General features: G+C 36.6%; 1 protein-coding gene across 2 annotated transcripts in view; it reads right to left on the bottom strand.

Moving 5' to 3' along the window:
* Positions 1–13,990, bottom strand: part of ints2 (integrator complex subunit 2) — a 290,424-nt gene that overhangs the window by 264,643 nt on the left and 11,791 nt on the right. Inside the window, exons 11-25 of one of the 2 annotated variants that reach the window (XR_013207087.1) lie at positions 13,165–13,279; positions 11,708–11,776; positions 11,209–11,343; positions 9,542–9,712; positions 8,586–8,694; positions 7,690–7,794; positions 7,210–7,374; positions 6,273–6,474; positions 6,055–6,180; positions 5,388–5,589; positions 4,919–5,212; positions 3,878–3,985; positions 3,343–3,448; positions 2,698–2,874; positions 591–1,493 (exon numbers count right to left, since the gene is read on the bottom strand). Coding sequence is in view for 1 of the 2 variants with exons in the window: in XM_077242581.1 (XP_077098696.1) it covers positions 1,321–1,493; positions 2,698–2,874; positions 3,343–3,448; positions 3,878–3,985; positions 4,919–5,212; positions 5,388–5,589; positions 6,055–6,180; positions 6,273–6,474; positions 7,210–7,374; positions 7,690–7,794; positions 8,586–8,694; positions 9,542–9,712; positions 11,209–11,343; positions 11,708–11,776; positions 13,165–13,279 (2,257 nt within the window). In the remaining variant the exon portion in view is untranslated. Of the gene's footprint in view, positions 1–515; positions 1,494–2,697; positions 2,875–3,342; positions 3,449–3,877; positions 3,986–4,918; positions 5,213–5,387; positions 5,590–6,054; positions 6,181–6,272; positions 6,475–7,209; positions 7,375–7,689; positions 7,795–8,585; positions 8,695–9,541; positions 9,713–11,208; positions 11,344–11,707; positions 11,777–13,164; positions 13,280–13,990 lie in introns of those variants that run through there. The other variant, XM_077242581.1, reaches the window with a different exon arrangement.

The following is a 13,990-nucleotide window of genomic DNA, read 5'->3' as shown; positions in this document are numbered from 1 at the left end:
CTGGATGTTCTACTCTAATTTAAAGTACATGGGCCAACTCTGATTGCAAATTAAATCAGGGCATTTTCTAAAGCTTTCATAACACAGAAAACCATTGTACTGGAGCAAAATGAGCATGTGATTGGCCAAGTTATTTGTTATGCTCCAATCATTGATCATGCCATCACTGAACATGCATAAGCGTTTCCATGTGTACTCCAGGTTGTGGAACCGGTATTTTTAGATGAAACAAGAGCACCCCCATGTGGATCTAAAGGAAATGTTATTTTTTTAATACCATTTTATCACCACAGATAAAGGATAAACGCATTTTAGGTGGCCTATCTGAAATATTGAAGTTTATGTAAATGCCGTTAATATCCAGTAAAATTGTTGGTGCTTTTTGTGACTTTGGCACCCCAAACTGTTTAAAATGCCAGCCAGATATGTTCTTCTCAATATGTGCTAAATAAAGGTGAAGTGAGACAATATGCAACTACAAGTAAGCCATTAGTAAGCCAAAAGGAAACAAAGTCTTTCCCAAAAGATGTTTTTAATACAAATGTTCAAAGGATAAACAAGTAAACAACCAAGGTAACAAAATTTCAGACGACACACTTCAAGAAAAGTTGAATGTGTGCCAAGAAAATACAGCTAAATGCTGGTCTAGAAAACAGACCAATAATATAACTGCTAAGTGCCCTGGACACACACATCTCGTCGGACACTCAAATACACAATTAGCTAACACCCTAACACACTATTTAGAAAACATCCACTACTTCTACAGCCAGCTGCTTTGTGACCTAAATTAAACCAATCCTTTAGGACAGGCCAGAGAATGAGCATCCAATCCATGTAAGACTTAAAAGAAGCTTCCTGGAAATTCAATGTTATTTTGAGTCAAATATAGACTGTGGATTTCGCTGGCAACAGAATATGGAATTGCAATCTATATTTTTACCTTTCAGTATTTCTTGTCCTTCGTTTTAAAAATGGTACTCAGTGATTTTACTTTCATATATATATATTATAAGTACAGTTTACTTAAAACTGTCAAATTAGACTATCTTTCACTACCTTCATTCCAGATGTTTTCATCACTTGTGGTTTTGGAATGCCAAAATGAAGGATTTTGAGTGGATTGACTCTAAACTGAAACATTCTCAGCACTAGTCCAACAGCTGCAAGACATCTATCATTATAATGCTTTGTAGGTTCATAAGTAGATTTGTACGACCAAGAGTCCAGTAACATGATACTTCATTTTTACATGGGACAAAATACTCATTCCAATCTATGCAACAGTCCATCAACATTTATATTTGCCTGTGTGTCTTGTCACAGTGTCTGTGTGCTGGAGCTGATGATGTCCATGAAGGTGGCCTCGATCTGATAGCACAGCTGTACGTCAGGATCGGCTCCGCCCAGCTCCACTGCAGATCTCTTTGGTAGAGAGAGTTTGGATTCTGATAGAGGTATTTCCTGTGGCTTCTCTCTCAGATACTGAAGCCCTAAACACAAGAACACAGTGTATTAGATCTTAATCTAGAGCTACATGATTTGGCATAATCATAGTGTGGTTATCTTGATAATTACTGAGAAAATATACTGAGAAATGATAACCTCATATTGCCGATGCTTAAAAAAAAGACAAAAGAACAAAAAGGCATAAAACACTTTGAAACAAAAACACACATGCTCAACAGACTGTGTAGAAACTATACATTTGAAAGCAATGTGCTTCCAAAGTCTGTAGAAACAGTTACTCTTTAAGAGTCATCACATTTGAGAATCAAACTCAAACCTCTGTCAAAGTGTACTGAGGGAAATGAACATCGTTCTCTTTGCATTCATATGGTACCTGATATGCAAGTCGATTTTTGGTCCACTTTAGCTGTAATGTGGTCACATGTATAATAATTGTATAATAACTGGTAATAGTAAGAAATGTTTGAATTATGCTAATGTGAATCTTGGCTTTTTGTGGTTGTTTAATAATCACACAATAACATGTCATGATAAGTGTGCAGCCATTTGCAAATATAAAACTATTCAAGGTTGCCAGCTTCAGTAGCTATTTTCATGGAGGGAGAATTTTTTTTTTATAAAATAAAATTTATAATAATAAACCAAAACATTTTTTATACTTTTTTGAGATCTATTATTGCTAAAAACTCTTAAACTGAATAGAGAGCAACAGTTGGGTCTTGGAAGAAAAAAAGGGACACATTTTTAACAATAACAAACTTTTAACGACAAAGCTACTATGAGCTTTCAACTGTTGGTATTTTTTATGTTGAAGCCATCGGATCATCTTATTTTAACTTTTTTAAATATCAGTAGATTTCTTGGTGAAAACATCCATAATTCTGCAAAGAAATCGCCACCAATCATAGAATTGCAACAAACAAATCTATCTATCACACTTTAAATATTTGTGGTGTTAAGATTCACCTTGCCCAGGTTGGTTTGGTTCTTGGCTTGTAACTCTTTTTTATGCCCCTATGTGAAAAATACTTCCAAAACCAAGGCCTCTAAAAAAGTGGGCCTGCGCTGTTGCACTCTATTAGATCTATTAGAACTTCTTTAAAAATCTCTTTAAAGCGTCAAATGAGTAAAATAATTGAATCTAAAATCTTGCCATATCCCTACGACATCCCAACAGCCATTGAACATTACAAAATTTAAAAACAATCAAGTCAAGAAAACACTCACTGGCAATGAGAGGGTCAATGTCTCTGGCCTTGGTGGTGACATCAGCAGCGGACACCTGTCCCACCTGAACCAGCAGTGACATGACATCATCGAAGAGTGGAGGGAAAGCCTTGCAGAACGAAACTAGGCATGGCAACGTTGGCATGAAAAATGCAAAGCGCTTGGCACGGGTCAGTACTGTAACAGATACCATAATTTAGTTACATAAGTGAATCTATTGGACCAGTTTTTGGTTGCTTTTGAGAACAGATGCACGAGATAACATTAAACTGAACGATCTAACAAAGCTGTAAGGAACTGCAGGATTTAAGAGTGCTCAAGACTCCTCTGGTACTCATTCAATAAAACATAATAAATGGATGGCTGATGCATAATTTATAAACACTGCAGATGAAGGTTTGTTTTAGACAGTAACAAATGTCCAGCAGAGGGCAGTGTGTACAAAGATAATCGGACAAGTTCGCACAGGCTGGCTTTTGTTACAAAAAAAAAGTCAGGGTAATAGTCTGATCTCTCCAATTATCGATGTTATTTTTAGACACTCTTTAATAAAATGCCAGCCCTAATAAATGAATAAGAACGGAGACCAAGATAAAGAGAGGATGGAAGAGAGATAAAGAAACAGATGAGAGAGAGTTATTTTACCAGTGAGGAGGGTACCCATCACACTAATGGCAAGACGTGCCACACTGAGGGATTTGGGCAGGGCGTACTGGGTGCACAGATGGGACAACAGCTGTATGGCGAAGATCTGTGGCAGAAAAAACAAAACTGCCATTAGCATCAAGCCCAGAGGTCAACCCTAAGGGCTCACCATGTGTCAGCAATTTGAATGATGTAATACACACTCTTAATGCTTCAACTTGTAGCTGTACAGCTCTAATTTAAGTTGTAGTATATACTATAAAGAGTTTCACATCCTATTGAGTATACTTGTATTATACTAAATATAGTAAACCACGTACATCTGTATCTCATTTAGTCAAAAACATCGCTATGGTTATCGTTTTACACCATGACAGGTTTGTGAGGGATTATATTCTGTGTTCACACACAGGATGATCATTTATGGCATTCACACCTAAATTCAGATGATGCTCTCACTCCCAGAATTTAGTACATGGTCCATTTAGTCCTGGCTAATAATACTGTATGGATGGACAAATTGTTAGTAGCTTACCTGTTTCTCCAGCTGTGGCTGAGCGAGGAGTTCTGGGATAAAGTCTAGACAGATGTGCATGGAAGGAATTCCTGCCACCGTCAGAGGAAGCAAGGGCTGTGGATAACCCTGAAGAAACATTTAAAGAAGATTTAGAAAACCTTAAGAACTCAAATAGAGCTTAGAAAGTCAATTAGAGATTTCTTTCTTTTTTGTTTTTTTTAAACTGATTTACATAAACCTAATTGCAGTTTAATTTCAACATTTCCAAAATGATGTTCACATCAAGAGGAAAATTACCTTATTATATGTTCCTGATAAATTTGAAAAATGATTAACTGGTACATATTTAAAAAAAATTAAAAAAACGTTTTGTATTGTCATCAAAATTTTACATGATAGTTCAAAACTTTGGGTGTCATTAAAATTTTTTGCTCAGCAAGGCTGCATTTATTTGTAAAAACAGTAATATTGTGAAATATTATTACAATTTAAAATAACTGTTTTCTAAGATGATATCTTTTAAAATGTATTTTATTACTGCGATGGCAAAGCTGAATTTTCAGTCACATGATCCTTCAGAAATCATTCTAATATGCTGATTTGGTGCTCAAGAAACATTTGTTGAATCAATGCTGAGAACAGTTTTGCTGCTCAATATTTTCGAGGAAACTGTGATTCTTTTTTAAAGGATTCATTGACAAAAAACAATACAAAACAAAAATCGTACTGATCCCAAACTCTTGAACGGTAGTGTAACTTGCTCCACCTATTTTAACCGCTCCCTTTCAACCATCTGTCATACAGAGACCACTTTTCTCGAATCAATCTAATCAATTCCCAATGGATAAAATTAAATCCCACCCTACTTTTTTTTTTCTCACTGAACATCCTGTTTCACTCTAAAATGCGTAAAAGAAAAGACGTCAAATACAAAAGCAAGTAATCTGAAAATTAAAAAATTGTGTGTTGTGTGTTTTAAGACTTTCATGAGGTTTGACCATTACAACGTATGTATATCATCATAACGGTGATCACTGTTCTGTAAAGAGATTTAGTTACCTGGAAGTGTACTAGTTTGGCAATGTTGGGGTCTGCGATGAACATTTGGTGCAGCAGGCAGCAGATGAGGCACTGCACCTCCCTCAGGTCACTGAGCAGTCCGCCCTCTGCCTCGCATTCCCGCTGGGACCCCCGCCCAAAAACTGCGTCGCACACCTGCTTCCGCACGGGAATACCTGGAGCAGACTGAACGCTCCTCAACAGACTGTCTGCTCCTCCACCTCCTCCCAGCTGCAGCTCCTCCTGAGGGGACGGCAAACACACCTCCAGCAAGATCTGTACTGCTGCACTGTCCTGAAGGTGGACAAAAACAACACGCATATGCCTAATGTACAAAACTCATGATTCAGAGTATTAGAGATGTGTGTGATTAGAGTGTGTGTGTGTGTGTGTGTGTGTGTGTGTGTGTGTGTGTGTGTGTGTGTGTGTGTGTGTCTGTGTGTGTGTGTGTGTGTGTGTGTGTGTCTACCTGAGCAGCCAGCAGAGCATTCATTAGCTCCTCTCTGGTGACCTCAGGTGTGTCAGGCTGGCCACCGAGCCCAAGGTTTGATACGGTCTGAGCCTGTCGCTCAAATTCAGCCGTCTCCTTCAGGTGGGCGTTCAGGTAGGCTTTAGATGCCAGCAGGTAGCCGTTCAGCATGTGAAGAGTAATGTCCATTAGTGGAGGACACCTTCAGACGAAACAAAAGGCATATAATATAATAATATTCACAAACATTTGAAAAAAAAAAGCAGCACAACTGTCAACATTGATAATAATAATACATGTTTATTAAGCAGAATATAAGAATGATTTCTGAAGGATCATGTGACACTGAATACTGGAGTAATGATGCAATCACAAGAATAAATTATATATTTAAAATATATAAAAATAGAAAACAGCATTTTTTTTTAGAAAACAATATTTTAAATTGCAACAATATTTCATATTACTGCTTTTACTGTATTTTTGATCAAATAATGCAGCCTTGGTAAACAATTAAATTCTTTCAAAAATCGTACCTACTTCAAACTTAATCGAATAAAAAAAATAAAATAAAAAAAAAATCGATTTTATATTTTCTTTTTTTTTACAAATTATATTAGCAGCATAACAATTGGCACAAATTAGAAAATTTCTAAGCAGAAAATACCTGAAGACTCTGAGGTCGCTGCGGAGGACAATGAGAGGATCCACCATCAGATCATTCTGAGTATATCTCTGCTGCCGCAGGAGCTTTACTGAGGGCTGCAGAGCATTTACTGTCATCACCCACAGCCTGACAAAGTAAAAGAAGATAAAGACTTAGTACAAGTGCTGAAGATATCCTTCCATTTTACTACAGCATTTAAAACAGAGAGGAAGTCTCACTTGCGTGGCATGACTGTATTAAGTACCATCCAGAGTTTGTTAACAGTCTGTAGGATTCTGCGAGATACCCCGTCCTCTAAGAGCAGCCCCATGCTGGCAGTCAGAGCCTCTGCGTATGGGATCAGATCTCCCGCAGAGAGCAGCGTCAGGTGCTCCAGGATACGCAGCAGCCTGGGCCCACCAGAGAGGACATTCTGGAAAGCTAAGAAGAAAAAAAAAAACATTCATTTTAAAATTGAATTGATTTACATGACATGCTGATTTATAAATAAAAGTAATCACAAATAATTGCTTATATTAATATTGGATTATAATTAATTCAAAGACAAAAATTTAACATTTAGAGGCTTTAGAAGTCAATATATCGTTTGTTTTATTTCCATATCATTAAATATAGCAATAGCACAAGCCTGTCACTGTCTGTGAATACAAGCGCCCTGTGGAGAAACAGGCCTGTCAGAGCAGCGATGTATAAATACACAAACACCTTCAGGCTCATTAATCCACAGGTGCGAAACTGAGTCATGCACATGAAAGGTTAGACTACAACAACAAACTATTCATATCATAGGCCATAATAAGCACTTGTGATCTCTTCTAGTGCCAAAGGGCCTTATGAGTCTCAATGTAGAGTTCAGTGGTCTGGTTTACAGTAGAGTGACATTTGCTTGAAATACATCATACAGCAGAGAAGTGCTAAATAGTTTGCCGAATCCACCTGAGCAACGTTTCTATTTTTATCCGTGATTGTTTTCATTTTACAAAAAAATTGTATGGACATATGCCACTCCAGTTCCTTGTTTTGATTAAACCAAAACTGGCGTTTTTGAGATTTTCATGCATCATATTTGAAAAATCAGTAAATGCCAGAAAATCTTTAATGAAATCTCTGTCCTAAGAGTAAGGAGATTTACACATTCGTGGGAGTTGCTCGTACCCTCTCGTAGCTGTGTCTGTGAGTATTTGCAGGATGATGATGTCAGTAGCATCTTCCTCAGTAAGGGCAGAGTACCAGTCACTTCCTCTTCACTGATCCAGTCTTCCACCATGCACAGGTGAGGGTAGTTTGTGGCCAGTAGACGCAGAAGAGCAGAGTGCAGGCCTGACGATGGAAATAAAATAAAATAATAAAATAAAATAGTCTTATATAACATAAACTTTTTTTTATAATATATATCAACTTTATCTTATATTCATTTTATTTAGAATAACACCACTGGAACGTTTCTCTGTTTGTATGAATACAGCCTGGAAATCAATGCACATAAAAATAAAAATATACTGAGAGAAACATTTCAAGTATCAAATTAATGTCATGTGTCTAGAGATGCATCGAAACATGCAGCATTATTAGCCCTGGTGAACAAACCAGTTGGCTGAATATAAGCACATTGGAGGTTAAACTGGTGTCCTTTACCTCCCAGCTCCTGCTGCAGTCCTTGGGCCTGGCGGATGAGGTGTTTAATGGGAATCTGGTCCATGAGGGCAGGAGAGTAGGATTTTGGTTTCCTCTGCATAAGTGCTGGGAGGAGAGAACGCACGGTTATCAGGCTGTTTGTTAAAAATAGGCCTCTGTGGTGCAGCTCATGTACAGGTGATTTTTCATTGTATTCCAGTTCATTAGCACAGCCAAAGGGCATCATTACTCCAGGATGATAGAGGAGAAGAGAGGGAGAGAGAGAGATTAAATAAGCACAGCACTCTGGGAAGAGCTGTGTGCATAAACAGTGAAGAGTAACCGCTCTAATAACCCATGAGAGGCTTCCAAAGCAAAGTCAAACTGCAGGTGATTGGTGTGAGTTTGAAGCAATTTAACATGCAGAGGAGGGAGCGGGAAGCTAAGCTGTATTGCTCACATCCTAATATTATAATAGCACTCTGGGTGGCAAGACAGGAACTTACATAAGAGTGAATGCACCAGATTAACTGTAGATAAAATGATTAAGTCTTGTTGTTCATTTAATAATCAAATTGTTTAAAATTAAACAAAGGAGGGGGCTGTAAGGAGACAACAAAACAGAAAAGATGTCCAAAAACAAAAGAACCAAATATGCAAAACTCAGGATGAAGTTGGAATGCGGGTTGAACGGATTAATTGAAACGACCAAATTTTAATATAAAGACATTTTATACAGGGAAATAAAATTCGATTATCAATTAAATGTTGATATACACTTACGTCGTGATTGATCAAATTGAACTTCAATACAAATCAATATAAACAATTTGATCTAAAATGAATTCATCAAAAAAATGTATTCAACATAGAAAGTGACATTTTTAAATATGTCAGGTGTGTAATAATATACTGACCCAATGTCTTTGTATTAGCGAGCAGAGCTTCCTCATACGACAGGATGTAATAGAGAATGAGCAACTGGGTGGTGATGGTGTACTGAGAACGAACTTTCCCTCCATCTCCCTGAGAGAGAGAGAGAGAGAGAGAGAGAGAGAGAGAGAGAGAGAGAGAGAGATAGAGAGAGAGAGAGAGAGAGAGATAGGGAGAAGGGGAGGGGGAGGGGAAGAGGGGAAGAGGGAGAGAGAGATTTGAGTGGGACATGGAGAGAGGTCAAACAGAGGTTAAAAGCAAGAGAAGTTACAGGAACATATGGATCTGTATTGGACAGAATTGGAGATGTATAGTGTATAATCAAGTCAAGTCAAGTCACATTTATTTATAGCATTTTAAGCAATTTATACAACAGATTGTTTCAAAGCAGCTTCACATTAATAAACAGGAAAATAAGTGTTAATGTTGAAAATTTAATAATGAAACAAGTCAATTTCAGATATAAGCAGCTCTACAAAAGACAATAGTGTCATCATTCAGCTCAATTCAGTTCAAAATCAGTTCAATAACAGTGTCAATATATAGCAAAGTGTCTTTACCTGCTAAATTTAGTTTTTAATTCTTTTCTCTTCTGATAGTGTCAGTGCAGTTTAATAGACAATATAACCGAATATGAATTGTCTTTATTCAAGGAAGTATCACTGACATATACTTTACCACAGACTGAGGGCTTTAATACTGTTAAACCCAAATGTTTTAAAATGCTTTTTGATATTATATAATTTATGCTTCTGTAAATCGTTAGTACATATTGCAATATCCAGAAGCCGTTTATCTAAAAATAACCTTCAATAATATTAATATTTCAACAAACCTGATATTTGTTACTGCAGGGTGGTCATTTATCACAGTTATTTTTTTGCTGTTTTAGATGATTTTGCAATCAATGCGAGTAAAAAGATGATTTAGCTCCACTCACCCCTGCCTGGAAAACATTAAGTATCTCCTGCTCTGTGATTGGCTGGTTAGTGGCCTCAGGATTGGTCTTGGAAGCAGGGGTCAGGATGGAGTTAATGTAAACATCAATTAATGGAAGCAGCTGAGTGTGGAGTGGAGTGGTCGTCTCACACAGCTGTCTGAAGATCCAGTCCTGAGAAAGAAAGAAAGAAAGAAAGAAAGAAAGAAAGAAAGAAAGAAAGAAAGAAAGAAAGAAAGAAAGAAAGAAAGAAAGAAAGAAAGAAAGAAAGAAAGAAAGAAAGAAAGAAAGAAAGAAAGAAAGTCATTCAGAATAAGCGAATTATCCAATCATCTACCTCTGGCACTCGGGTGATTAAATCATCTTTCCAGCTGAGCAGATCAATAGCTATAACATGGCTTACTGACTCTAGAGGAGGCAGATTCCAGTCTTTAAGCCTGACAATGTAATTGTGAGGAAACATTCTGATCTGCCGGGCGATGCACTACCACATTCAAAAATCACATCCTTAATTAAATCAATGGAGTGTCTTTCCATGAGTCAGGAGAGGAGCCAGCCAGTCAAACATATAATAGAACCCAATGGATTCAAGTCAATACTAGCACTGAACAGAGTCAACAGAGTAATGTAGTGTAGTTAGCACAGTGTGGGCTTTTTTTTAACAAAACAGGACAAGAAAAAAATCCCCAGAAAAAAACAGAACATAGGATGCAACAAAACAAAATAATAGAACTGAATGGAACAGAATAGAATAGAAAATAATAAAAAAGAACAGTACAAAGTACAAAAAGTAAAATAGAAAGTTGAAAAAATTAAAACAAAGTAGATGGGAACAGAAAACAAAACAAAACAAAATACTAAACAGAATATAACTACATAGAAAACAGAGACCAAATAATATAGCACAGATGTTAACTACATAATATAAAAGTGGTTCTTAATAGCTTTATTTTATTAAAAGACACTGGGAGTATAGCTATTATGTAGCCCCGCCCCTTTTTAGCCCTGCAATCGTTGTGTTCTGTCTTCAGTTTGTGTTTCCACAGCATGTATGAATGAACCACTCGTTTTTAAATCTTCCCGGTCTTCCTGGTTATCACATCCCCTTCAATGCTCATGATAACTTTCGTTAACTCTACAATAAGTAAATCCACTCCACAAGCTAATTACTCTTTGACAGCGATGCCAAAGAAATACAAAGAGCTACTGCAAAAACAGAAGTTCAAACACAAAATTCTAAAGATGGTCTTGTTTCTCTGGCGCATAAGGTCTATAGATATATTAAATTCATAAACTGATTTATTTTATTATTCTTGAAGTGTCAAGAACTGCAGGCTCTTCAGTAAAAAGTTAAAAAAGATGACTGAAGAACATTAAACATTACATTAAACTTAGATTATTTTAATATATTAACAATGATGTATTAATTTAATTACTTTAAAGTCATTAGAGCAAACTTAACATAAAAGAATAGCAATGATAGAACAAAAAAACAAACAGAAAAAAAAGAGAGAATGCAAGAAAATACTATGGAATCCATCCAATACAAAAGTGCAACAACAAAAATAGGTAGCAGGTGACAAAAAGAAAACTCCTCAACACAACAGGGCAGAATTCCAACAGAAGAGAAACAGCACAGTCAGAACAGTATGTGAGATCATCAGGTTCACCTTTATGGACACTTTGTGTTTGGTGAAGGCTCTGCTCCTCAGGAGCTGGTATATGCAGTGGATGGGGAGGAATCCTGTGATGTTGGCACTGAGGTTATTAGTAACTGCCACTCTCACTGCATGTGCTGTAACCACCTGCCACAACACAAACATCCACTTAATATCAGTTTCTACATTTACATTTAAAATATTCAGCAGATGCCTTCTCCATAACGACAAAAAGTGCTTTGTTTTCACTGTGTTCGACAGATGGCAAGCACGCAATTCTCAAAGTTATCTGCTAGGACAAGATATCTATAATAGTGAAAGTAATATTATGACAAGTTGTTAGTAATTAAGATGTTTGCTCTGGTGACTACACAGTTCTTGCAATAAGTCAAATAGATTGTGCAAACTCAGAGACATACACAATTCATTATCTTTTGCAAAAACATTGTTCTTATTAAAAGAGACTGTTTTGCATTAAAACACCATCAATCCCCTACAAGGAAAGAAGTACCTGTTCTGTGAAGATTTCCTGAGTGAAAATGGTCTTCATTTTGCTCAGTGAGCTGGGTTTGATGGCGATCTGTGGAAGGATAAGGAGTTTAAGTTAGCCAAATATTTTTCCCAACCCTTTTAAACTTAAACTGCAAGTTTCAAAAACAATTTCAACAAAATATGAAGGTTTTTAATGCCGAAAGTGACTCTGGCTAAACAAACCCTCCATGGCTCATTAATAAAGCACGACTCGGCTAAAGGCAAATACATATCACACAGGCACGCTTTAGCCTTCTCTCGGATGTGCCTGTTCTCAGACACTAACAATCAATAAATTCACCAATTAATTCACTTCCTTCAGAGACTTTTACAGTACAAGCTAAGTATAATGGATGTTTACAGCTAGAGGACTAATTCTGGATTTTAACCAATGTTGGCATTTAAGCCCAAAAGTAAACCGCACTAAGTACACCCTTTGTTATGTTCTAAATTGGACTAGTTTTTATATAAAAAAAAAACCTAATACCTCTAGAGTGTTCCACTGATGGATAAACCTGACCTACTGCTGTAGGCACTAGTATTAAATGGTTTTGTCCAACTAACTAACTTTTGTCCAACTTGTTTGAAATATGTTGCGCAGATGTACTTAGTGATTTCACTGGCAAAAATTACAGCACATATTAGCTAATGTTTGATTGGCTATCTTTGAGGTTCTCTGTGAAATTAAACCCACAGGGATAGAAACATCTGTGATTAAGGAATGTATTTGAACTATTCATTGCTTTAATCAAAAGGAAAATTGTCATTGCACTACTTTGTGCACATTAATTATGGAATTTCTAAAAGTTTGGGGTCAGTAAAAGTTGTTTTTTCAAATAAATACTTTTATCCAGGAAGGATGCATTCAATAGTTTAAAGGCGCCAGTAAAGACATTTATAATGGTACAAAAGATTTATATTTCAAATAAATGCTTTTCTTTTGTCCACTCTTTTCATCAAAGAATACAAAAAAAAACAAATATTACGGTTTCCACAAAAATATTAAGCAGCACAACTGTTTGCAACATTGATGATAATAAATGTTTCTTGAGCAGAAATCAGCATATTATAGTTTCTGAAGGATCAAGAGACTAAAAACTGGGTAATGATGCTGAAAATTCAGTGTTGCCATCACAGAAATAAGTAACATTTAAAAAATATATTAAAATAGAAAACAGTTGTAATAATATTTCACAATATTGCTGTTTTTACTGTATTTTCAATTAAATAAATGCAGCCTTGGTGAGCACAAGAACTTCCGTAGCATCCACATGCATTAAAAAGACACTTAGTAAAATGCATGAAATGACAGGGATCCAATCTTAATAATTATAACTCAAATGTCATTTTGAAAACGAAACCCACCAGAATGGTGCTAAAGTGATGTTCTTATTCGGTTAATAGGCTGCTCTGGTGCTGCTGATGACTTAAACTCACCTTCATCCCAAGGGTGGAGCAAACCAGCTCGATGATGGCACTGAGCTGGTTGCTATGGAAATACATGGCAACCAGTAATAGCATCTCTCCAAAAGAGGCAGAGACACCGGCGGCACTGGAAAGAATAAGAGTAGGGAGGAGAAGAGGGAGATGGAAAAGCAAAATAGGGGGACGAGAAGAGGAGGAGGAGGAGGACAATGGGGGAAATCGATTAAAGAGTCCATCTTATTATACAGAAGATATGAATACACACATACCAACCCCCAGGGTTACAGTGGGCTTAACATCCATGATAACACTAACCACAAACACACACTGCCGTGCACCCATGGACATTTATCTCTAAATTTATAATATGGATAAGCGCTCCAATCACAGTGGGTCAGGAGGAGCGCAAGCTGCAGAGAGATGACTTATAACCCATCAGCTGCTTATTAGTTATTAAATTGAAAAAGGCTGTCACTGCCTAACCTCTGCATAACCCCATCTGTTTTCATTTTATCATTCATGCTCTTCTCCCCCCCTCCTTTTATAGGAGTAAAATTGTCTAATAGATAGAAAGCACATTTGAGCACATTTTACCACAAATGTTTGTGTACGCACAAAGATTATTTTTTTTCTCTTAAAGTTAATTTTACGCATAAAACATGCTCTTAGAACAGAAGTGGGTTTGAATGCATCAGGCAGACCTCAGAGAACTAATAATTGCAGGACGCAAAAAATGAAAAAATAAATCAAAGTTCCAAATACTTGTTCTCTTCGAAATGAAACCAATTAGATTAGGATAAGGATAAACATACGTTTGATGCAGGCATAAAAATTCTGT

Source organism: Siphateles boraxobius, unplaced genomic scaffold, assembly GCF_051911475.1.
Source record: "Siphateles boraxobius isolate OS27281-9 unplaced genomic scaffold, OSU_SipBor_1 25, whole genome shotgun sequence".
Taxonomy (NCBI): domain Eukaryota; kingdom Metazoa; phylum Chordata; class Actinopteri; order Cypriniformes; family Leuciscidae; genus Siphateles; species Siphateles boraxobius.
This window is presented reverse-complemented; position numbering and strand designations above follow the sequence as displayed.